The sequence below is a fragment of the Morus notabilis genome, unplaced genomic scaffold, assembly GCF_000414095.1.
Source record: "Morus notabilis unplaced genomic scaffold, ASM41409v2 Scaffold685, whole genome shotgun sequence".
NCBI lineage: Eukaryota > Viridiplantae > Streptophyta > Magnoliopsida > Rosales > Moraceae > Morus > Morus notabilis.
In genome coordinates, this window is record NW_010363506.1 from 81,070 (window position 1) to 106,646 (window position 25,577).

A 25,577-nucleotide genomic window follows, 5' to 3' on the forward strand; every position below is an offset into this window, starting at 1 on the left:
CCCCCCTTCAAGACCAACCTTGTCCCCAAGGTTGAAGGCAGGGAACTGTTCCTGGATGGTGGCCAATGGTTCCCAAGTCGCTTCTAGACCAGAACCTCCACCACTGTATGGCCACCCACCTGCACAGAGCGAGAGCTCAGGATTTCCACTGGCTCGACTTGCAACTCGAGGTCCTCGGTGAGCTGCGGTGGCAAGGGCTGCCCTTTAAACTCTGCCCCTTGGTAACGTTTCAGCTGCGACACGTGAAAGACAGGGTGGATACGTGTTGTGGGCGGCAGCTACAGTCGATAGGCCACCGAACCCAGGCGCTCGAGTACCCTAAACGGTCCATAAAAACGTGGCCCCAGCTTCTCATGTGGACGTCGGGCCAGGGACTTCATAAAGTAAGGCCGTAGCTTCAAGAGCACTAGATCCCCTAGAGCAAAGGTCACCTCACGACGATGCGCATCCGCATACTTCTTCATGCGCTGCTGAGCCAACGATAAGTGATCCTTGAGGGTGTCTAGCATCTGGTTGAGGAGTAGCAGCTTCTCTTCCACATCTGCAACCGCGGAAGGAGTATCTTGAAAACGATAAAAGTACCGGAGGGAGGCGTCCATACACCAGTTCAAACGGAGTAAACTTGGAGGAAGCGTTATAAGTAGTATTAAACCAATATTCTGCCCAAGGTAAAAAAGACAGCCACTGTCGCGGTTTGTCACAGGCGAAACACCACATATAGGTTTCCAGGCAGCGATTAACTACCTCGGTTTGGCCATCGGATTGCGGGTGGTAGGCGGTGCTCATGTGTAACTTGGTGCCCTGCATCCTGAACATTTCTCGCCAGAAGCCACTCATGAAGAGGGAGTCACGATCACTCACAATGGAGCGAGGGAACCCATGGAGCCGAACCACCTCCCTGCAAACAATTCCGCCACTTGGCGAGCCGTGTATGGATGTGCGAGGGGGCAGAAATGGGCGTATTTGGTTAGACGGTCAACCACCACCAAGACCGTGTCTATGCCGCGGGACTTAGGCAGGCCACCAATGAAGTCCATAGAGACATCGTCCCAAACCTTGTCGGGGATGGGGAGAGGCTGCAACAAGCCTGCGGGGGACAGGGTCTCGTACTTGGCATGTTGGCAAATTTCACATTGTGCGACGTATGTCCGAATGGCTTGCTTCATGCCCTTCCAATACACACTGGCCGCTATCCGCTTATACGTCCTATAGAACCCCGAATGCCCGCCGATCACCGAGTTGTGAAGCTCGTGCAAGACCGTACCAATCCACGGGGAGTCTGGCAAATCCAACCTATCTTTGAAGAAAAGGGTCCCATTGTGCAGCTTGTAGCCTGTCGGAACGTCCTGGTTGGTCTGCAACCGCGTCATGAGGTCGGCTAGAGAAACGTCAACCTTTTGTCCCCGCTGAACTTCAGAGAAATCCAGCAACTGAGGCAGAGAGAGAGCCGATAAGCTCGGTTGGTCCTCCGCATCCCGGCGGGAGAGGGCATCAGCTACCTGGTTGGCAGCCCCCTGCTTGTACTGCACCTCAAAGTCATATCCCAAGATTTTGGTAATCCATCTAAGTTGCTCCGGAGGAAGTAGTCGCTGGTCCAACAAGTATCGTAAGCTTTGCTGGTCACTTCTCACCACAAAGTGCCTTCCAAGAAGAAAATGGCGCCACTTTTGTATGGCTAACACCACGGCCATCAGTTCCCTTTCGTAAGCCGATTTTAAACAGAAAGTGGAAGTCATTACCTTACTGAAATAAGCCAAAGGGCGGCCCTCTTGCATAAGAACGGCGCCCACTCCATAGCCCGATGCATCCGTCTCTACCACAAATTCTTTTGAGAAATCGGGCATGGCCAACACCGGAAGGGATGACATGGCCTCCTTTAGTGTGGCAAACGCCTGGTCTTCCTCCGCCTACCATTTAAAGGCACCCTCTTCAGCAATGTAGTCAGCGGACGCGCTAGCTCTCCAAACCCTACCACAAATCTACGGTAATACCCCGCTAAGCCGAGGAATCCGCGAAGTTCACGTATTGTCCGAGGGGGTGGCCAAGTGCTTATGGCCTGGATTTTTGAAGGGTCGGCTGCCACTCCTTCTTCCGAGATGATGTGCCCCAAGTATTCCAAGCTCGGACGGCCAAAGGCACACTTTTTGCGATTGGCAAACAGCTGTTCCCGCTCGAGGACTTCCAAGACTGCGGACAAATGATCTTGGTGTTCCTCCCAACTCTTACTGTAGACAAGAATGTCATCAAAAAAAACCAAAACGAATCGGCGGAGGTAGGGCCGGAAAACCGAGTTCATGAGGGCTTGAAATGTGGCAGGAGCGTTCGTGAGGCCGAAGGGCATGACGAGGAACTCGTAATGCCCCTCGTGAGTCCTGAATGCCGTTTTTTCCACATCACAGTCGCGAACCCGTATCTGGTGGTAGCCAGCCCGTAGGTCTAACTTGGAAAATATTTTAGCCCCGTGCAACTCATCCATTAGTTCGTCTATTAACGGAATTGGAAATCTATCCAGGATTGTAACCTGGTTAAGGGCGCGGTAATCAACACAAAAACGCCAACTCCCATCTTTTTTTCTGACCAACAACACCGGACTGGAGTATGGGCTGCAGCTTGGATGAACTATTCCTGCCGCCAACATCTCATCTATCAACTTTTCCACCTCCGCCTTCTGTATTTGCGGGTATCGATAGGGACGGATATTTGGCGGTGCGGCCTGATCCTTGAGGACAATACGGTGGTCGTGTGCACGCTGTGGCGGAAGCCAGGTTGAAACCCCAAACACTGCCTCAAAACAGGCGAGTACCGCCCGTAGTTCCGGAGGCTCTTCCTCCGCAGCCCATTCTTCAGCCAAACTGGATTGTAGTTCTAACAGCAACCCCACCCCGGTAGAATGAAATGAACGAGTCAAGGATCGAAAACTTACCGGTGTTACGCACAAGGCGGGATCGCCCTTCCAGTGAACCCAGTCCCTCCCTTTTTTAAACTTCATCGTGAATTCCGACCAGTTGGCCTGGACTTCGCCCAACGTGCCCAGCCACGTGACGCCCAAGATGACATCGGCGCTCCCTAACTCAAACGGAAAAAAATTCTCGACCAATTCATGCCCTTGAATTTCCAGCCTTACATTCCGACAGCACCCCTGTTGTCTAAAGGTCCTTCCATTGCCCACTTGAATCTCATGGCTGGGTGTCTTTTCAGTGGGTATGGCCAATTCGTCCACCAACGACAAGGATATAAAACTGTGGGAGGCGCCGCTGTCAATTAAGATGATGACCTCCCGCGAACCCAAGAAGCCCCGCAGCTTCATGGTCTTAGAGGACACCAATTCGCGCATCGAGTTCAGAGACACCGCCGCTGCTTCGGTTGTCACCCCACCCCCTTGCACCAGTGTCGAATCATCCTCCTCACTGGACTCCTCGTCCTCCGTCCCATCCTCCGCCACCAGGAGCACTTGAAGCTGCCGGTTCTTGCAGCGGTGTCCTGGACTGAAACGCTCGTCGCACCGGAAGCATAGGCCCTTAGCTCTCCTCTACTGAACTTCCTCTTCAGATAAGCGGCGGAACTTGGAGTCCCCACTCGGTGCGTGCTGCGACGAAGGAGCAGACCACGTGCGCCCCTTGGCTGCCGTGGCACCCTCTCTGTAGGTATTGGATCGAAGGGGGTTCTCTGCTGGGCCCAAAGAGGAACTGGGGTTCAGCCATCCTGAGCTTGGCCGGCCCAAGTACTCCCCCTTATTTCCCCGGCCCAATCTCAGCTTCTTCATCCTTTCCACAGCATCATCCCGGGCCTAAATTTGTTGGGCCAAGTCCATGACTTCTTGCAAGTTAATGGGCCTGTGTAATTTCACCTCTGCCTTGATGTCCTCTCGAAGTCCGTTGAGAAATGCTCCCTTGAACACCGATTCTGGAATGCCCCTCATCGGCACCGCCAACGCTTCAAAAGAATCTCGGAACTCGGCTACCGTTCCGCTCTGCCGGAGTGCCATCAGCCTCTCAGTAGGGTCCCCTTCCCCGAACCGGCTGAAGCGATGGAGAATGGCCGTCCGAAGGTCCCTCCATCCCATGAATGGTTCCTGGGCCTCCACCCACTGGAACCAGCCCAAGGCCCTCCCTTCCATGCAAATGGACGCTGCGAGCACCATTTCTTCGTTGACGGCGAAGAACCGCTCAACTCGGAATAGCCACCCGTAAGGGTCTTCACCGGAAAAAATTGGGAGTTCCAGCTTCCTACCACGGTGGTCGCGAGCTCGTGGCCGCTCAGGGGAGTCTCGTCGCTGGCATCGACCCTGCTCGAAATTTCGTCCGCCGCCCTCGACGGTGACCCCGGGATTGGGTGCTCCAAACTGCCGAGCCAGTAAGGTCTCCATCCGCTGAACGGAACCATGAACCATGTGTTCTCCTAACGCTGTAACCTCTTCCTGCTGTCGCGGTACGGGATCAACCAGCGCCCCCAGAAGCTAAACCGTCTCATTCATGTGGTTTAGTCTCCGATCCATACTCGCTACACGCTCGATTGCTTGCCGTTCTCCCGGCGGTGCCGCCATGATCGCCGGCTCTGATACCAGTTTGTTAGAGTCCTGCGTGTTAGAGAGAATATCCGCGAAAGAAAAGAGAAAAAGATTGGCAAATAACAGCGCAAAGGGGGCGTCTGCTCCTTTTATTCACTAACAATCCACCATAAACTCGGTGGCCATGGCTGATTACAACTAGGCAATTTCAAAAGAAGAAAAATGTTAATGGCAGAGGAAGGCCTGGGGAATTTTGAGGTCCCACCCTCCCAATGCTCACGCACTCTAGAATAACTTACTGCCCTTCCTCCTGTCCCCGTACACCCTTAAATTCCCTCACTCCTACTATCCTTCTAACAAACTTCTCCACGTCAACTCCTAGTTCCCGAATTTACATTTTCCCCCCTAACACATCCTCTATTCCCACTCTCCATCCCCTTGCGTTTCCTGGAGTAGACAAACTTCAGTGGAGGACTAACATCCCCTAATAAGCATTATATCCATACCCTACCAGAACCACCAACAGGATTAGAGTGAAAAATGAGACACATTTAAAATCAAAAGGTAACCACTCAACTGACCTCAGGTGAGCCAGGAGCAATCCCGATTAAAACCAACCACTTTTCAGTAGGATCACAACGGTAGTTGATTATTTGATTATTTTCCAGATTGGCTGTCCGCTCAAATACTTTCACAGGCTCAGAATCACCTAAACACATAATAAATTACTCTTAGAAAATTGCATGAAGCAAAATAAAGAAACAAGTGGGGAATCATAAGCTGTTGAAGTAAACAAAAAAGCAACCAGACAATTGCTAATGTTAGGAGAATGCAAAAGGTATCTTACCTTCAATTGACCAATGATATACTGAGGTTTGTGTTACCAGGCCCAGTATTTTTGGCGTTATCCACTTACAAAAGACAACCTAAAAATATAAAAGTTTGATGACTAACAATATTGTTTGAAGACAAACCATCATATAGGCTATAGCAATAAAAGAAAGTCAAAACATTGTATCGATAACTTGAATGCCCTTGGAAGGAATAAATCACCTGTTCGGGCATCTGATGTGATTTTATCTTTGTCTTTGATTCAATGTTAAATATTTGTAAATGATCCTGAGTAGTTCCCTGAACTTGAGCTACGAACAAAATATATTTATCGATTAGCTAGGTGAGGATTGAGGAACAGAATAACAGATTTTAGTTACTATGAGACAATGCAAATAATCCTAGTTCCTATTTCAGGTTTCCACATTCCAGTTCTGGTACAAGCAAGCTAATCAAGTTTCTGAAGAAATTGACTACATCTCAATGATGAATAGTTTTAAATCTCAATGACGAATAGTTAAAATCCAAAATTTTCCATGTCGACAAGACTGCTAAACCCGATCAACAGCATAAACCAAGAGAAGAAAATTAAGAAATCCATTAAAAATAAAAGATAATATATAACAGCATTATTAAGCAGGAAAATTTTAAATTGATAAAGTAGCAGTTCAAGGAATAAAAGGCCTATACTGAAGATCATCGATGTTAATGACAAGCTATTGCAGGCTATTGATATTTGTGTGTATAAAATTCAAAAAAAAAATCTAAAAGTTAATTCGCTAAACAAGGTGACTTTAATTTTCTATTGGTGGACTGCACAACAGAAGGAAACTCTCTCCCTTACCCACAACCATTCCTACAGTTTGATCACAACTTTCAAGTCTTTCAATTTGAGGCCAAGTGACTTTACCTACTGAACTAGCCAACATCTTCAACATATAATTACTTAACAAATGAAGCAAAATAATAAACAATAGCATATTAAATTAAATTTACAAACGCCATAATCCATGAAAAGTGAACTGTATTACGGCAGGACAATCCCATTGGACATATTACATTCGGTGCTGTGACAAAATGCTGCAATATCACGCGTATTTTTACATAAATCAAATGATATTTGACCTAACTCAACATAGTAAAACCGGATTGTTAAGGGAGGAGTGGATCATGCCAATATCTCTAATTAATGTGCGATTCTAATACGCCCCTTCACACACAGCGTGGACCATACCAAACTACTGCGAATAAGTCGATATTGGAGGACCTAACATTACAAAACTGGATCTGCTCTGATACTATTTTATAGAAATCAAAGAATATTGAGCTTAACTCAACCTAACAAAACCGACTTATTAGAGAAGGATTATCCTCACCTTATTAAGTTTCAGCCAACGTGAGATTCTAATACGATCTAAACAAAATCCTACCTTTGAGAGCAAGAATTCTGGAGTTAGGGTTCATCAACGCCAAATCGGCAGTAATTGGGCGTCTCAGGGGCTGGTTAGGCGCGTTCATGTCCACGATCACAATGCTATTCTGAGGCGCAGTTTCTCTAACGCAAATGAACTTGTCCGATTCCATCGTCACATGCGTAAACGTAATGAATTGGGTATTTATTCCAATACTGGCCAACTACAACAACAAAAACACCCAAAACCAACAGAAAACGCCATGAAAACACTCGAATACTCAAACCGAGCACAGAAACCCTAAACATTGCGACAGACAAGTGCAATTCACGAAATGGAGAACGTAGAAAGCCAGAAACACTGCGAAATGATTGTCTAGTGAGGAATCGGAGGACGAAGAGAAATTGAAGAGGAAATGCCGAGGAAAAACGGAGAGGAAATTAGCTTCAATTTGAAGAAACGTACCGTTAGGGTCTCTCTCATTGTGATAGGAGCATTTGCAGCGGCCATGGTTGCTGAATCGGAGCTTCAACGAAGGAGAAGCGACTGGCGTGGAAAATTGTAGCACTGGTGAGAAAATTTGGGTTTCCAAGTGGGGAGAGAGAAGAGGGAAGTATTTTCCGCGTGCTGTTTTCTGTTTTTTCTTCTCTTGCAAGTTTGCGGACCTTTTTCCCAGAAAAATTAAGAAAAGAATGAAAGAAGTATATTGGTCAACTCCATAGCGTCCAAGTGTACGATTTTCAATAATGCAGAGGAGGAGATGACCGAAGGATAAAAAACGACATCGCGTTCCATTCTGAATTGTCCGAAAACGACATATCGTGTAATGTAATGTTTATTACTGGTTAATTTCGTGCTAAACTGGTGTACGTGTATCAAAATAAAGAGGACCCATTGCCACAGCGAGCCACCTTGCTGCCAATTCTCTACGTACTTTTTAAACGTTTAGTTTAAAGATTCAAAATCATTCTCAATTTATGTGTATTTTTTATAAAAGAAAGTACTGTAATAAATTACAAATCATGATTCAAATTAGAATACAAATCTATCAACCAAACAACTCATTTATGTTCTGACAACGTTAACCAGTAGGGACGAGGGCATATAAGGGCTAGGGGGCTTAAGTCCCCTTCAACTTTTCAAATTTGTTTTTAGAAAATAGTAGAAAATAGGTTAATATGAAAAGCTTAATAAAGTATATAGGTCAACTTTTAGTTATAAAAATTAATAGGCCATAACTTGTCAAGTTATGGTTCATAACCAGATAAGTTATGGACAAACTTGACAAGTTATGGTTCATAGCCAAACAAGTTATGAACAAAAATCAGAAATAACTTGTCAAGTTATGGTTCATAACCAGACAAGTTATGGACGAAAACAGTAATTTGGTCTATTTATTAACTTATGTAAACTATTGACCTATTAATTTTAATTTATCTCAAGTATTGACATATTTCTCTCTTTCTCTCTTTGTTTTTAACCTATATGTATCTATAGATTAGAGATGTCCAAACGAGATGGGCTTAATGGGCCAGCACAACACGTTAAGGAATGGACATGGCACGGCAATCTAGCCCATCATGTATATTAAATGGGTGGGAATTGACGTAAATTTTAGGCACGAAACACGCACAGCATGCTAAGAACTCGGAGCACGACATGAGTAAGGTACGAGCACGTTAAAAGCACAATAAAGGCTCAACTAATGCACAAAAAGTATAAAACAAATTTTATTATGTACTCCTTTATAAGACTTATAATTGTACTTTTTTTTTACCCATATTTTATCCTAGTGTGTTTTACTTGATATAGTTTTTAATGAGGCATTTTTTTTAATTAATAATGTGCTTGCCTTTGTTAAGTTTAATGTTCTCATTATGCTCAATGCTTATTTTCTTGTATTTGTTGTAAATTTACACACATCAAGAACATGATAAAAGTGTGAGAAACACATAGGCACATGTATAGGCACAAACACGACCAAGCACGTTAAGGCACGGCCCACAAATAAATAGACTATGGGCTGGGCTTGATGCCATAAAAATTAAATGGGTTAGGCCTAGCACAACACGATAAATAAATAGGTTGATTTAAACACTGTACGAAACATGTATAAGCTTAATTTAAAGGGATACACATATATATATCAAATTAGGTATAGCTCCCTCTAAAAAAATTAAAAACTTAATTTTTAAATCTCTAAAGTTTTAGAAAATACTACTTTTTAAAGCAATACCTCTAATAATACTATTTAAAAAAAATACTACTAATCTTAACTTTAAAAGCCTTTAAAATAAATAATATATGTCTATTAGTTTATCTACTTCTAACATTAACATTAACTTAATACCAACCAATCAAGAAAGCAACAAACATAATAGACAACGAAAAGAAAGAAGATACAAATATAAACACAACTTGTTGTTACCACTATTGCATACAGGGTTTTTTTTTATGAATATTATGAAGAATTGGCTACCCGAATTATTGATCAATTGATTAATGATACTTTATCTATAGTGAAATTATCTTCAATAACCTTGATAATGTGGCTATTGTGCAATATTTTTTAAGATTTGAAATAACATCGAGAACAATTTGTAGTAAGTTAATAATTAATTTTATTAAGTTTTTTTATGTAGTTAAAATTAGCCCTCTCATAAAAATGTTTAGCTTTGTCACTGTTAACTAGGAAAAAATATATTTATTCTTTTATAAAGAATAAGAAGCGCGATTTAGTTTTGTTTATTGAAGATGATTTTATTAGTTGATGATGATGTTTTTTAGATAATATTATGGTTTAATTGGTGATAGTGCAAATTTGTTATAATTTATTACTAGAAAAACATATTAAATTTGAGTTTATTGAAAATTAATTTTTACATTGGAGAGTTTTTTTTTAATTGATTTGTATTTTTTTTTTTTTAGGATAAAGGGGAGTTTGAGGGGAAAACTAAAAATCACTTTTTTTATTATTAGAGTGCAAAATACAGTTCTAAGTATATAAAAATCTATTAATTTCATAAGAGCAAAAAATCAATTTTTTGGTTTATTTTTTCCTCATACCCGTTCTCACTCCCATATAATATTACCCATATTCATCATATTAGGGGTGGGTATCCACGGGTACCCATATCAGTAGATAAGATTGTCATCTCCAATTCAGACAGTTCTGTTTATATGATGCATGTAGTTGCATGATAAATAGCAACACTTGTCTTATTTTCCCTTCAGCGATTTTTTTTTTTGTTTTGAATTCTTTTTATCATCAATTATATGTAATTAAATTAAGAGACTTTCTATGGTGTTTTTTTTTTTAGAACACTTGTGTTTTATACTTATTAGTCGTTAAATTTGTATTAAATCTCGTTAAAAGTCAAATCAGATTGAAAATATAATATAGATCTGACGACTGATAAGTATGGAACACTAGTGTTTCCAAAACAAAAGAGAACACCAGATTAATTTTCTTAAATTAAAAGTAAAAATCTATATTAAAAATAATGGAATAGGATCTTTAATGAAAGTATGTATAAAACTGCACAGTATGAAACCTATTTGAATATTACCAAAGAAATTGTCCCTTTTTTTTATCTTTTCCCATCTAAAATCATTCGTTAATTTCGCATATATTCGGTACCATTTTCAAAACGGTTTTTATGTTTTTCGATAAAGTTGTTTTGGAAACTATTCTTTTTCTTTTTTTTTTTTTTTGGTGAATAAGGATTCAATCGGAAACCATTCCTAATTGAAGGGTGAATGAACGAAACTTTTTTATTTTAAGTGAATTGAAATACAAGACAGACCGTATTAGGACACAACACAGCTGAATTCCGTCAAATGCTTGATCAAACAACTTGAAAGTTGAACAAAAAACAACGTATAAATATATTTGTTTTATGTATCGTCTTTAATTTTAAATTATAATTCATAAAAAATACACATAAAATAAGAATTATTTTAAATCATAATTTTAAATTTATGAATTAAATATCCACTAAAGAGAGGAAAAAACAACAACAACAACTCATCTCCCAATATAATAGTATATGCGTAAGGCCTCATCGTATGTAAGTCGAACCTTGAAAATAAGTAGGCCTAATGAAAACTTGCACGTGTAAATATAAATTACAATCTGCAACAATGTTGATAAGTACGGTTGTCTGGTACTGTAATGCTTGAGCACTACCTACCCTTCTAAAGCTAAAACTCAGTCTTAAGACAACCATAATTAATGAAAATATTTGGTTCATGATTAAAATTATAAGATTAGAATTATTTTTAATTTATGTGTATTTTTTATAAAAAAAAATATTATAATAAATCATAAATTATGATTTAAATCATGAATCTCCTAATTAAATAATCTTGAAATTCGTAACCAAAATCGACAGCTTAATTGAATTAGAGCTCATTAATTTGAGAGCCAATAGGTACATAACCCATGTCCAATTTTTTTGTTTTTTTTAAATACAGTAATTGACAGGTGAGTCAGGAACATTTGTGGGAAGCTTCTCCATGCCGTGGCACGCCCAACGAAACAACCAAAATCACCCACTTTCATGATCCAAAAGATATTCTCCTTCTCAATTTTTAATCCACTAAACTAATCTTTTATAAAAAAAGGTCCTATTGAAACACTTCTCGTGTCGTTTGTTTGCAACGCATCAACCATTGGGATGTAGACAAATCCATGGAATCTTACAAAAAGATATTGCCCCATAATATCTATATATATCACTGTACTCGTTCTAATACTATTTATGATATTTTAACCATTTGAATTGGGGGGTGAAGTTATTTGGTTACTATATTCGTGCATTGGATAATTATTGCTTGCAAAATCAACAACTTGCTCCATTGGCTTTGAATTATTTAGCCAAGTTAAGACTCATCATCTCACTGTCACTTCCTTGCCGCCACCAGTCCACCAAATGGCTCTCAATTTAACAAAAATGTCGAGCCACTTCCAAGTTGTTGGCAACAACCCAACAATTAGTAGTATCTTCTACTAACGGCTTGTATTTTTCATTCTATCTTATAATTAGGGACGCAGTAAAAAAAAAAAAAAAAAAAAGGAGTCACAAAAAAGAAAACGGAAAAATAAGTCAAAAAAAGAATACGGAAAAGGTCGGAGCATATACTACTAAAATTATGTAAACAAAATGAATTATTTTTATAAATACTCCTCTAATTATACTACTAAGAGAAAGCCTACGTGGCAAGTAAAAAAAATTAAAAAAAAAAAAAGAAATTATGGTGGATTTTGAGCACCGCTATACTAAAAAGTGAAACTTCTCTTGCTCCTGTTCTACGGTCTACCCACGAAACCAGAGACGATGAACGACCTTCTTCGCCGGAGCTATTGAAATGTACAATGTTAAGGATGTTTTTGACTATTGTTTGTCTATTTTTAGTTTCTCTCAAACACCTCAAAATCTAGAGAAAGGCTTTGATTTTGAAAAAAAGAAAAACCCAAATCTACAAAAATGAAAAGAACCCAGGCCCTGCTGCCCCTCAAAGGCCCTCCGACCCATCCCTGTGCGACCCAGCCGCCTCACCGCCGTGCAACCCAAGCCCCACCTCCCTCATCCGCTCGCGAACCTAGGCCTTGCTGCAGCTACCCCTATCGGAGAATCACCCACTCCGGCACGACGATCCTCGCGATCCCACTCACGCCGTGAAGCACACCCCACGATTCCGCCTCTCGCCGAAGCTCGGATCTAGTACGATGGCAGTGTTAATAGCGGCGACAAGGAGCGACTTCTCAAGTGGGAGGCGGAGCTTCCGAGTGTCAACGATCTGACGCCGCTGCTCAGCCGTTAATTCCGCTAGTTAGCGTCGGAGTTCAAAATCTCTTCAATGTAGTGGAAACAAGCGAGCTTGGTCGTGTCCGGAAAAGGGGCTATCGCCGTCGAGGTGCAGCGTGGCTCGCCGGCGGGATGGTGGTGTTGCTATCGGGGAAGGGGATAGGGTGGGCAAGTTTCAGTTTTTTGTACAGATTAAATTACCTTTAATTAATTTTCAACCGTGTCAATGATTCTGTTAGAATAATAGGCGGAGATAGAGGTTGTTTGAACTATATTTTGGGGTTTTTGAACTGCTTAAAAAAATTAAGGGATATTTTGAAATAGAGAGTATATATTTCAAGATACATTTATAAAAATAATAATAGGATGAGATATTTTTCATCAAATTTCACGTAAAGATAAAGATATAAAAAAAAAAAAAAAAGATGAGATATCTATTATTAACGGTATGTAGCTCCCTCCTGCTTGTTACTTTGGTTAATTGGTTCGTAAATAATAACTTTAACAACTGAACATTTATTGCAAGGACAAGAAATGGAAGGTGAAGAATATAATAGCTAATGAAGATATTATTGTATTCCTTCATGATCAATATAACTGAATATGTAAATAATGCACTAATATACAAGCTGTCAAAACTAATTATTTTGGGCCTATCCAAGTTCAACAAATCACCATTGTGCAACCCATCCCGACAGCTCGAGCCAGCTACGCACCAAAGCGCCCCGTCGGCGCCACCACACGCCCACTCCGAACCTGTTCCCAAGGCATCGGAATATTCCGAACTTGTCCCCACTATTTCCCGTTCTGACCTCGAAAAGTCCGAATATTCCGAATTTATCCCTTCCTCGTAGCCACAACAATTCGCACCAGCTGATTCCGCCTCAGTCCCACCACCAATCGATGACCTCACCACCGTCCATTCCCACCCACCGGATTCCCAATTTGCCCCTCCGTTCGTCGCCAATTTACCGATCCTCTCTCTCGCTGAGATATCACCTCCTCCGTCGGAATTGTAATTTCGATCGTCTTCGAAATCGTCGAACTCCGAGTCGACCCAGTCGAGCACGCACCGGGGCGACGAGTTGGCGGCCGTGTCTAGCGCGGGAGCAGCAGAAGCCAGGAATGGATGCTGCAGCAGACGATCGCAGCTCCACCTTCGTGTCGGGTCTCTGTTCAAACACTTCTCGAGGAAATCGCAACCCGTTTCGGACAACCCGACCGGAAACTCCGGCAACTTGTGGGAGAGTCCGATTCGGTTCAACGTTTCAGCACCGCAATCCTCCCACGCCGGCTTCCCCGTGATCATCTCGATAACCGTGCATCCCAACGACCAGACGTCGCTCTCCGGCCCCTGAGACTCCCGGCGAACCACCTCCGGCGCCATCCAAAGCGGGCTTCCTCGAGGCGACATCGGAGCTCCGAATGACCCGTAGGAGATCTCCCTAGCCGACCCGAAATCGGCGAGCTTGGCTTGGCCGGGGAGTGGACCCAATAAGACGTTTTTACCCTTGACGTCGCAATGAACAATTCCCCGGGAGTGCACGTGCCGGAGAGCCGACACAAGACACCACGTGAGCGACCGTACGGCCGCCTCGTCGTCGAAGATCGGGGCCACGTCAGCGAGCGTGCCACGTGGCAAGTACTCCAAGTGGAGGTTCCTGTAGTACGACGTCGTCTCGTGGGATTCGTCGTCGCCGAGGTAGTTGACGACGTAGGGACAACCGTCGGAGAGCGACCGGAGAATCCGAATTTCGTTCTCGAGAGCCTCCAGCTGAGCGGGAAGACACGTGGCGCGATCGACTGACTTGACGACGAAAACTCGACCGTCCGATTTGTCGACCCCGAGGCTGACCGTGCCGAAACAACCTTTTCCTATACACTTCCCTCTGACCCATGAAACCGAGCTAGAATGAAGCTTCTTCACTGTTTTTTCCATCTCAGAAAGTTGGTTCTTCTCTCTCCGCAAAGAAGTTGTTTGAATAATTGGTATTTTCTGTATGCTTCTTTTCTGGGGCCAAGTAGCTATTTATACTAGGCGTGGGAAACCTCGAAATTTAAATTCGTTTTATTCTTTTTATTTTTCTGTGTGGGGCTGACCTGGAATTTCCAAATGGATAATCTGAAAGAAAAAAGATAAAAAAGTTTCGGTGACGTTACGGCTAGAGAGTTCTGGTTTCTGGGTTTACACCAACTCTTTTCTTTTGGTTATGTTATGTGTTGACGTGAACGGGATATAGTGTGGAAGGAAAAGATACGGAGTTTTATCCTTATCCACCATGTGTGTTCTGAGATTTGATCTGGACCGTTTATGAGCTGCCACGTAATTTCACATGTTTATTTTAAATTTTTTTCGGAGGTTTTGTCTTTGTCAAAAGGAGTAACTGGTTTCCTGGCATGAGAATTGCGACATGTGGTAATGAGTAATAGCGAATGGGAATATTGTTGTTGTTATTTTTTTTTTTTTCGTGGCTGAGAGCAAAAGTGAATTTGGGGATCGTGGAGGCAAAAACTTCTTTGGTCCGTTACAAGATCCTGCCCTTTGGATTTGCTGGCTTCTTAATTTGCAAACGTTTATTTTATGAATTTTAAAATCATAATTTAAAATTATTTTTAATTATATAAATTTTTTATGAGAAAAAATACTATAATAAATTATAAATTATGATACAAATTCTCATATCAAACACTCTTATTTGTCCTTATTTTTACATAGTATGAAACATCGAGTTATGCACTGCTAATATGGCAGGCTATTCAAATAATCGTTATCTTAGATCTTAAAAATATTTTATTAAGAATACGGGATTCTGTGGGGATTCAAGAAAAAGTCCTAGAAGATAATAACGAATGTAAAATATGATATAATTTGCAGTAAATATCTCCCCAATGAATAGGATTTTTAGAAGAATTTGTTGGCATTCATTGTATTTCATGCAGCCGCGCGCTCTATGTAACAAGAGAGCACAAATTACAAATGGTAAAAAAAAAAAGTTTTTTTTATTTTTTTATTAAGAAATGGAAAATAGGCGTTCGTTTTGCATATTTAATTTTTTAATTTAAATTTAAATATGATATTTTTTAAAAAATTTAACTATAATAAAAAAATATATTATAATTTTTAACTGTAAAAATTTAAATTTTAAACTGATAAAATGAACAAAATATTAATATTTTAATAAAAGAATAGCACTACAAGGTAGACAACCGACCGGTATGAGAAGAACTGAATGTGGGGTCCATAGGTCCACGTGGTGAAAGGAGGTAGGTCCACGTAGGGGAAACAGAGAACTTGAGGCTATAGCAGAAGTGGAAGAAGGATTTAGGTATGGGCATTTCTCTCTACAAGTAATAAGTGGCAGCAAGAAGAGAGTTTTTCCACTTCAAGTGTCTCTGCTGACGTGCACCACCAGCCTCCATCAGATATTATAATCATTATATAAGGACTCGTTTAGTTGATTAATTTAAATTTTTAATTTGAGTTGAGATGTAATTTTATGTGAGAAATTTTTATTATAGTAAAAAAATTAAATGTAACTGTTTCTGAAAATTTTTTACTGTAAAAAAACTCGAATTATAAACTCAAATCGGTTACATAAACGAGGCCTAAAGAGATTAAATCTCCACCTATAATATTTGTGTTAGTTTATTTACATGGGCGTAACGTGTTGTAAAATAATAGACCGTGACAACTTGGTTCTTTGTGACTGAGTAACAGCTGCATATGTTGTTAGGATTGTTGCAGGTGAAAATTTTGTATCATATTCAAGGAGCAATATTGTTAAATGCCATGTGTTTAAAACTACATCAAAGTAGAATTGGAAAAGCGCAAGCCTAATAAAAACGACAATGTATATTTACTGTACATACATATATCCGGAATTTGAAATAAGTGAATAAATAATGAGGTAAGATGTACAATTAGTGAGATTGTGGTTATTTATTCGTAAATGGACTGCCTTTTTTTTTTTTTGGAATTTGGGAGAGACAATAAACGTGGCAACCTTATGTTAAAATGCATGGTTTATGAATATCAAAATTTATGAGTAATCGAGCTTTACTAAGAAGCAGGTATTACAAGCGAGAGCAACAAAATAAATAGAGTGAATAAGTATGAGCAAAAGATAAGAATACTGAACAAGTAAGGAGGATGAAATTAGTAATTTAAGACAAGTCTGAAAGCCTGTAGTAGTAATTTAACACAAATCATCTATTAGCTTGTTTATGACCTCGAGTGGATCGTTGTCCGGGTGTTGGGACGGAGGAGGGGTGGAAAATGGTGATGGTTCACCGCTTGGTGGGGAGATGGAGCGAGACATTGAGAGTCCGTTTAGTTCGCTGATTCGAGTTTTTAATTTGAGTTGAGATGTAACTTTATGTGAGAGCTTTTTACTGTAGTAAAAAAGTTAAATGTGATTATTTCTGAGAACTTTTTACTGTAATAAAACTCAAATTTTAAACTCGAATCGGTGAAATAAACAGAACCTGAGTGTGTTTATATTTTTAACAGTGAAGAGGAGTAGATAGTGATACAAATACCTAGGCTTATAAAGCACCGTTTGAGATTTATAATATATCTTTTTCTGAAATAATAATGCGGCGCATGTGGCATTAGTAAAGGAGTAACCCGTCTCGTGGCATGACTTTCAAAGCACACGGGTTTGGATAGTTCAGAACAATTGCTAATGGTCCAATAATCACGGTTGTGAGGATTATAATATATAAGTGTGTATGTTTTCTAAAGGAGTGAAATTTATCGCTTACCACTTATGTTGGAATAATTGTAACACTTCTAGAGGATTGTGGATGTCTTCTACAGGTTTTCTTCTTCACCGCCCAACCACATTATCGCCACATAAATTAATTTAGGTTCTACGAACAGAAGGAGATTGAAATGTACAGACACGAATAGACTCACACTTTATGAGAGTAACAAAGAAGAAAACAACTACACGTCCGAAAACGATATGCGTTTTTAGTTCCTTTGTCTATTATTCTTTTTCGTTTTCAACTTTACATTATTAAAGTCTTTCTGTCAAATTTTTTATTATTAAATTCATCTGACCTATAAATTTAGTATGCCCTTCTACTTTACCAGCAAGCCAACACAGTTTCTCTTTAAATCAAGGCCATAAAATTCACATCTAACGATCGTAGTAAATAGTGCTGACCGGTCAGACATTATTCTAAGTGTATGGCTGGATACTATTCCTATATAAATATTTTTGATCAGAGATAAGTCCCGTTTATTTTATCAATTCGAGTTTAGAATTCGAGTTTTATTACAGTAAAAAACGTTCAGAAATAATTATATCTAACTTTTTTACTACAGTAAAAAACTCTCATATAAAGTCACATTTCAACTCAAATTAAAAACTTAAATTAACGAACTAAACGTCCTTATATTTTATTGATAAGCGAAAAATGATATACAATTGGGCAAATTGGTTTGCATGGCAAAACGACAATTGACGAAAGGGACAGCCCCACTTTCCATATCTAAATTCGTATCTTCTAAAAAAGATCACGGACACCCTAACATCAACCCATTATGCGGCCTTCGACAGTTCACCTTTTCCCAGCTTCCTAATTTGCAAATGAGTGGCCGCAATCTAAAAGTCTCCCCAAAATCCAAAAAGACACCAACTTTTTAAATCCTTTTTTTAATAGGAATTCTTATGATAAGAAATGCTGTGTTACCCTACCAATTAATAGAAACTACTGATTTAGTCGTTAAATTTCCGCGATCAAATATACGAGTAGGAGTAGAAATATACATTTGTGGCGTTGTTAAAAATTAACTAACGATTAAAACAACAATTTCTTCGAAGAAAAACAGCAAGTCATGGTGTAAGATCCTTTTTTTTTTTTTTTTCTTTTTAACCATCTTCTCAAAGGGTAAAAAAATATTAAGTGCGATTGGAATTGATTTTAAAATAATTTTATTTTTAATAAAAAGTAAAAATTAGATTATTTTGAGAATCATTTTTATACCGATTTTAAAATTACGTTTAGTTAGTTTTTTTTTAAAAAAAATTGTTTTGAATATAATAAAAAAGTGAAATCGTATTTATTAATTAATATATTATAATATTGTTGAAAAGTATTAAAAAATAAAAATGAAAAAGTGAAAATTTTTAACTATTTTTTAATTTTTTTACAAAAATTATTTTTATTATTTATTATTTTTATTTTTATTTTTAAAATATATATTAAACAAACGTTATTACTTGAAATACGTAAAAATTATTTTCCAAATACGCACGTTATGTCTTCCGTTACTATATATGATATACATTAATAATCCGCCTACTAAAACAGATTAGGGTATGACACGTTGAGTGTGTATTTTACAAAATTGCATATATGGTTGCCACGTTAGGCGTTAATTTGTTCAGTACAAGCTGGCACAACTACGAAAGGGGTTGGAATAGAATAGGATAAGCTGGGACAATTTCTTACGCAAGGACAAAGGGAAAAAGAAGGTTTGAGTATGTCCACGTAAACTTGAATACGCATATAATATGAGCGAGGAAGAAGGAAAGAAGAAACATCCATATTTCTTTTGGTACTTGCTTTGGGAAAGAAAATGACGAGATAATTAAAATGGATTATTTCTCGTGGAAATAACCACGTGGCTCAAAATCATCAAAGGCTAATTGTCAATATCATTGTTCCTCTTTGCCTAATATGATACATTTGCATGGGTACTACCGTTCACTAATAACGTGACGCAAAACTTGTATCCATCTTTATCCCATTTTTGTTAAAAATTTAGTGTGGAATTAAATATTTTAATTAATTGTTAAGGAAACAAAAAGATGGAAAAGGATCATTGACCTCATTATTGGGTAGATTTATTTATATTCCGTACGATGAATCTAACGAAGCTAATGAAGTTTTTACTTATTTTCTTAAATGCCAAGAGGAATAATCATAAATTATTAGCCACACACATAGGCTATGGGTATAACTACTCAGTATGGAGTACTTATAATTGTGTGTTATTAATATTGTAATTTCTGATTAATATTGTATTTGTTAAGGAAGCATAATAAGGGTTCGTTTGGTTAGAGGATTTAAACCATGTGATTCGAATCATTTTCGATTTACGTGTATTTTTTATGAGAGAAAATACTGTAACGAACCACGAATTATGATTCGAATCAGGGAACGAATTCCTCTACCAAACGCTCCCTAAATTACGAGGTTAGTTTTTGTCCTGAAAGCAACAAGTCGGTGCTATGGGGCTAATGTCGTTGGAGTGCAAGACAAAAAAACGACACAAATAAATCAGACGGCCGACAAGTCCAACGTGATTAAACTCAAGTGTTCCAACCTTGTGGGGCTGACATGAAAACCTCGCTCCCTCCACTTTCTTATATGTTGTTAGGCTTTCTTATCTCTTGAGGTTCATGCATATTAACCCAAAACCAAACCCCAGTTGTTAAAATTGCTAGAATCCAAATTTATTGCATGTCCAATGTTTTGTATCTATATCGTGAATGCCGTGCAATATCTTTGATAAATTTAGTAATAAGGTACTGTCAATAAAGACAGCTAAATAAGAGCAAATAAAGGATTAAAAGGAAAAAAAAAAAAATCAGGTTCCAAGTATTACATCAAGAAGAAAATAATTGCTGGCGTGACGATGGGATATATTTTGGTCATATACAATGCATGTTCGGAGGTTTTAATTTTGGTGTGTAAGATTTTTCTCTTAATTATGAATATATTTTGTGAAAGAAATTAACATATATTATATATGTGTTTGATAGGAAAAAAGGAAAACAAGACGGTGTAAAAATGTAAGAGATAGAGAGATTTTGTTTTTCCTTTGTATTGTTTATTTGGATCTTTATATTATTTATTTGGATGATAGGAAGGAAATAATGATAATATACTTTTTATAAATTAAATGTTTGGTATGGCCATGTGAAAATGGTTTGGAGAAATTAAAAATCGTGGGTTCGACAAAGATTTTAATCTTCCGTAATTTCTTATCCTTCAAATAATTGTTGTTACCTGTTAATCTACTTTCTCAACTTCCACGAAAAAGTGTATCTACCGTCTTACTTCCACTTTTCGATCCTACCAAACATAGTGCAAACGTAGATGTCCTTAGTAATAATAACATTATATATATCAAGTGGATGGAAGATTGGTACATAAAGAAATAAGGCAGTAAAACAACATGACACATAACGTGGTACAAAACATGACAATCAAATAACACCAAATTGCCCCGTTCTAGCTAGGAAATGCCCCTTTACTAGTGGTATAACAAACGTGTTATGTGGGTGGAGCCAGAGGCAGCTAGTCTTATACATGTGCTATTTTTTGGATCATTTTTTATGTGTTGAGGGTCTTACAGACAGCTGACCATGTCGCTTTGTCCTTTTATATTATATACATATCTATATATATATATATGTGTGTGTGTGTGTTTATTTATTTTTTTTGTTTATTATGTTTCTGTTGGATACTTCCTTGGTATGTGATAATGATGTTTAGGCCAAATATGTGATCTGCCGGTAACAACCAAATCAAGTGGAAGTGGTCGGCAGCAACACTCTCTATTCATCTCATCATTATCATATTGTATATTATTATAAGGATTTGGTGGGCTACATAGCTAGTATAGGTCGAATATCCATATTTTTCAATTTTCTACTCAATATGGCATTTCATTGTTCTTTCAGATTTTTTTTTTTTTTCAAATTAAGTAAAATTGGAAAAGGACTAACTGCGATAACTTTCTGTTCACACAGCTCTAGACTGAGAATTGGAAACAGAATCACCAACAAATATAAAAGGTGAGCAGTAACTTGTGATGCATAACTATATCTTAATTCTTACCTTTTAACTTTCTCTAGATAGGATGAAACATCAAATGAAATTTAGAGAATCTTATGAAGAATCCACAATAATCTTCAAAAGCTTCTATCATTAGGTATAACTAGGTGTTAGATGTTAATTCGTGTCATTAGGTGTTAATGCTTTGCTTTAATCCCCTTCTCTAAGTAATTTGTTAGCATCATTAGGTATAACTAGGTGTTAGATGTTAATTCGTGTCATTAGGTGTTAATGCTTTGCTTTAATCCCCTTCTCTAAGTAATTTGTTAGCTTTCCATTTCTTTAATCCTCCCCTGACCCTTTTTTTCCGTCTCCGACTCTCTATTCTTGTCCTCCAAATTAAATATGTACACTTCATAAAAATTTTACACATAACACTTATGTCCCGTTCATTTCACCGATTCGAGTAAAACTAAGGTTGTATTGATGGAGTTAAGCGAACAAGTAGAACTAAGGCAGTAAATTCAAAAACTTTCCCGAGGATAAAGAACAAAGAAGGGCTGATCATATTCTTAATCTCTAAACTATAGATTAAATTCTATTTTGATCCCCAACTCGTCGAAAGTCCTAGAACGAGTACACGATACATCAAATTAACCTAAATTAATCCTTTGTTAATGAATATTAAAGTCCTGATGATAAAACGCACGTGAGAACTATAGTCGATGTAGTATGAGTTAATTTTGTGATTTTAAAGGTAAGGATATGATTGTTGGAGAAAAAAGCGTGTAGTTGGATGGATCCATTTAAATGATTAATTTAATTTGCAATTATTCTGAAACGTTTTAGAAATCTGAAATCAAAATGAAAAAAAAAAAAAAAAAAAAAAAAAAAAAAAACAAAAAGGAGAGAGAGAAGACAAAATAAATTCAGAAACTATGACATGGAGATACGCTTCAGACAGTTTCAAACTTTCATTGACGTGATTGTCCATTCTCCACTTTTAATAGTGTGCTTTCCAAGTAAATCCAATATGAACTCCTTATTGGTTAATGGTCCTAGAAGGAAAAATATCTCCAACTTCCTGAGTTGTATGAGTAGTAGCTTAAGTCATGAAAAAGAAAAATGCTATGCAGATATTCTAGATTCCTGGCTAGACTTGGTCATAGAAGGTCATATTCTTTCCTTCCAACTGACCACCACTTTAAAGTCATAACCCTCCTATATGGTTTCCTAACTGTCATTAGTGACAAAAATTTTCCACCTTCGAGGAAACTTCAGGAGAAACGGAGAAAAAGGGTGGATAAAAAAGGAAACCAGGAATTTTGTCATGCAGACGAAAACTTCCAAATGAACAAATAGTTTTAGTTTTCTCAAAGGAAAGATCATGCATCACTATCAATTACTTGTCACTTTGGAAATTCAGTTACCATTGCTAGGAATTTTCTAACAAACTTTTCTGGTATGTTTGTTTCATGGGTAGGTTCAAATCATGGTTTTGATTCTGTTAGTGTTTTTCTCTCACACAAAACTTAAATTCAAAAGTCATAATCAAAATCAATGGTTTAAACCCTGATTTGAACCCATGAACCAAACGGCTGTTCATTTGTCATGTTCTCCCCTAGAGAAAAGGTGAACTTGTGAGACACTGAAATATGATGCACAATTTGAGCAGAAGGTATTGTGTAAAAAATAAATTAATTAAAGAATAAAATAATACAACCAAATTATTCGACTATGTTTCAATGTCTTGTCCTAACTAGCGGTGCTAAGAAGGCCGCAACTAGGTTAAACCATTTACAATGGATCAGTCTACGCTAAAACAGTAATATCTACCGCCTCGCCTTCATCATCAAACACCGCCATCCTATATTTCCGATTAATTTTATTTATTACCAACAGCAAGCTTAGAAGAATTGCAAATCCTTTGTTCCTTTCTTCGCTCCTGAACAGAAACAAATCTTGTTTTTCTATGTGTTAGGATGGTTTCTTCATCTAAAAGGGATGAGAACATCAGATGTAACGCCCTAGTTTGATTAGCATTACACTGATATCGTCCAAAGAGCCTCGCGATGCAGCTATTTCTACTAGTTTTTTACAGGCAAACAATGGTTCTGGCTTGTCCACACCTATGCACCAAGGACGAACAGTATCTACTGCTTCCTGATTACTGACCTGAAACCAGACAAAGAAATGGAGAATCTTGTAAGTTATTTTGTTACATGGCACTTCTGAGTATAAAAACTAGAGTGATAAGAATGGTTAAATTGATCAAAACGTCATACCTTATCCCACAATCCATCTGAAGCCAAGATTAAGAATTCATGTTCGGGTTGGATTTGAAGTACTTTTGTCTCTGGTTCTGCAATCACCCATTTTTTAAGGTGACGATCTCCAATCCCTCTAGAGACAGCCAGAGATCCTTGGATTCTCCACACACCATGGCAAAGATCAACATAGCCACCCTAGAAAAAGAAATTCACAGTAAACATCAGTCTCAATACCTTTCCGTATTGTACAAAATTTCGAGGGAAAAGAAAAAACAAGAGCATAGAAGAATCAGCTTAGCTTCTCACCAAGTTCTCAATTCTGTCCCTTTCATCTTCCCTCGAGGGCCGGTGATCAGAGGTTAGTGCCTCAGCAGAGCCTCCTCTGCTCATGACAGCCCGGCAATCGCCAACATTGGACACAACAAGATTTCCCTTCCGAATCAAAGCTGTCACACAGCATGAACCACCTCGGGAATCCTCTTTGAGGAAATCGGAGTCGGTGTTCAGGTAACCTCGCTTAACCGCCTCCTCAATTTCGTCATCATCATCACTCCTTCTCACTACTTCAACTAATATGTTCTTTTCCAAGTTATCTGCTGCAAATTCAGCAGCTTTTGCACCTCCGTGCCCATCAAATACACCAAAAAAAGCCTGCAAAGAAGAAGTTCGAGCATATGAGGTTGAGAATTCCAAACCTATAGCCATTCACTCAACTATATGTGATGTTCGAAAGGCCTTTAGCGAAAGAACTAACATGCCTATATTCATCCTTTAAAAACTTTTTATCTACTTCCACTATCCAACTAATACGTGAATTACAAAAAACAGTTTTTTCATCCGCGCAAGGGTTTTTCAGGAAAAGTGTTATAATTACGTAAAATTCCAACTCTTCTGCAATTGTAACTGTAGAAAATTATCACAAAAATCCAACTTAACAATTTGCCAGTGAGAAAAAGTCTCTCTTTTCTAAAATTTAAGCTACTATAACACATTGAAGTTTCTAATCTGATCACGAATAAATTCTGGAAGAGCAATTATATTACCAATAAAATTGAGAAAAACAACAAAAAAGAGGATTTTTGCATTACCTGCTTGGGATCACCATGAAGATTGAGAGCCGCAGAGTACCGGTCCTCCATAGCCTCTCTCCTCCCTCTCTTGCAGTACACCGAGTAGCCATCACTCTCCATCTCCACGAGCTCCCTCCACACCGCCGCCGTCGACGGCGTCGCCGGTGGCGTCCCGGAGCTCCACGACGCAACCGGAATGTCCAGCCTCGTCGGCCTTTTCCTCTTGAAGACCGTACTCGGCGACGACGAAGCCGGCGCCGAACCCGAACTCGAAGCCGATAGCCCCGTCGGAGGTTTGGGAATCCGAAGCCGGAACGGCGAAGAAGGCGACGACGGCGCTGAAGAAGAAGAAGAAGAAGATGATGAAGCCTGGGAGGGCTTGAGGTGCGCTAGGGTTAGGGCTAGGGTTTCGGGAGAGGAAAGAAGGGAGGTCTTGTTGCAGAACAGAGACGACGAAGGAGAGAACACAGGCGAATTGGAAACCGCGACGGAGCAAGACATCTTTGCGTAATTGGATTGAAAAGCGTACGAGAATTCGAATTTGTTCTGTTCTTCTTGATTGATTGGCTTTCTGATTTTCTGATTTATGCTTTTATGGTTTTCGGAATCTTTCTTTCTTTTTTCTGTTTCGGTGTTTTGTTCGTTTGAATGATAAGACGAGAAGAGAGAGAAATGGTGTATATAAGGGAGAGCGGGCGATGGTCAGAGTGGGGTCTTCGTCTTCCGTGTTTGTTGTGGGTGCTCCTTTGAAGTTTTTGACCAGTTATTTGAGGCACTCCAAACTCCGTTTAGAAAGTCATATTTGCCCTTGATCTAACTTTGAGATTATTACATGACAGAAAAAAAAAAAATAGAGAGAGCACTCCTATATATATATATAT

General features: G+C 38.9%; 3 protein-coding genes across 3 annotated transcripts in view; all 3 read right to left on the reverse strand.

Moving 5' to 3' along the window:
• LOC21390986 (clathrin heavy chain 2) overlaps positions 1-7,410 on the reverse strand; it is a 32,466-nt gene extending 25,056 nt beyond the window's left edge. The window contains exons 1-5 of the mRNA XM_024169715.1: positions 7,216-7,410; positions 6,769-6,973; positions 5,561-5,649; positions 5,355-5,433; positions 5,089-5,216 (exon numbers count right to left, since the gene is read on the reverse strand). Of these exons, the coding sequence (XP_024025483.1) occupies positions 5,089-5,216; positions 5,355-5,433; positions 5,561-5,649; positions 6,769-6,973; positions 7,216-7,260 (546 nt within the window). The 5' untranslated portion in view covers positions 7,261-7,410. The remainder of the gene's footprint in view (positions 1-5,088; positions 5,217-5,354; positions 5,434-5,560; positions 5,650-6,768; positions 6,974-7,215) is intronic.
• A 5,013-nt stretch (positions 7,411-12,423) lies between these two features.
• LOC21390989 (mitogen-activated protein kinase kinase kinase 18) lies at positions 12,424-14,623 on the reverse strand. Its single transcript, XM_010104485.2, has 2 exons — positions 13,006-14,623; positions 12,424-12,561 (listed from the first exon to the last, which is right to left on the reverse strand). Exons 1-2 carry the CDS (start codon positions 14,497-14,499, stop codon positions 12,424-12,426), a joined length of 1,632 nt encoding a protein of 543 aa, XP_010102787.2. The 5' UTR covers positions 14,500-14,623.
• An 8,412-nt stretch (positions 14,624-23,035) lies between these two features.
• Positions 23,036-25,355, reverse strand: LOC21390990 (probable protein phosphatase 2C 25). The gene is made up of 4 exons (XM_010104486.2): positions 24,715-25,355; positions 23,933-24,277; positions 23,642-23,821; positions 23,036-23,531 (listed from the first exon to the last, which is right to left on the reverse strand). Exons 1-4 carry the CDS (start codon positions 25,195-25,197, stop codon positions 23,370-23,372), a joined length of 1,170 nt encoding a protein of 389 aa, XP_010102788.1. The 5' UTR covers positions 25,198-25,355; the 3' UTR covers positions 23,036-23,369.
• Between the last annotated feature and the right edge of the window lie 222 nt (positions 25,356-25,577).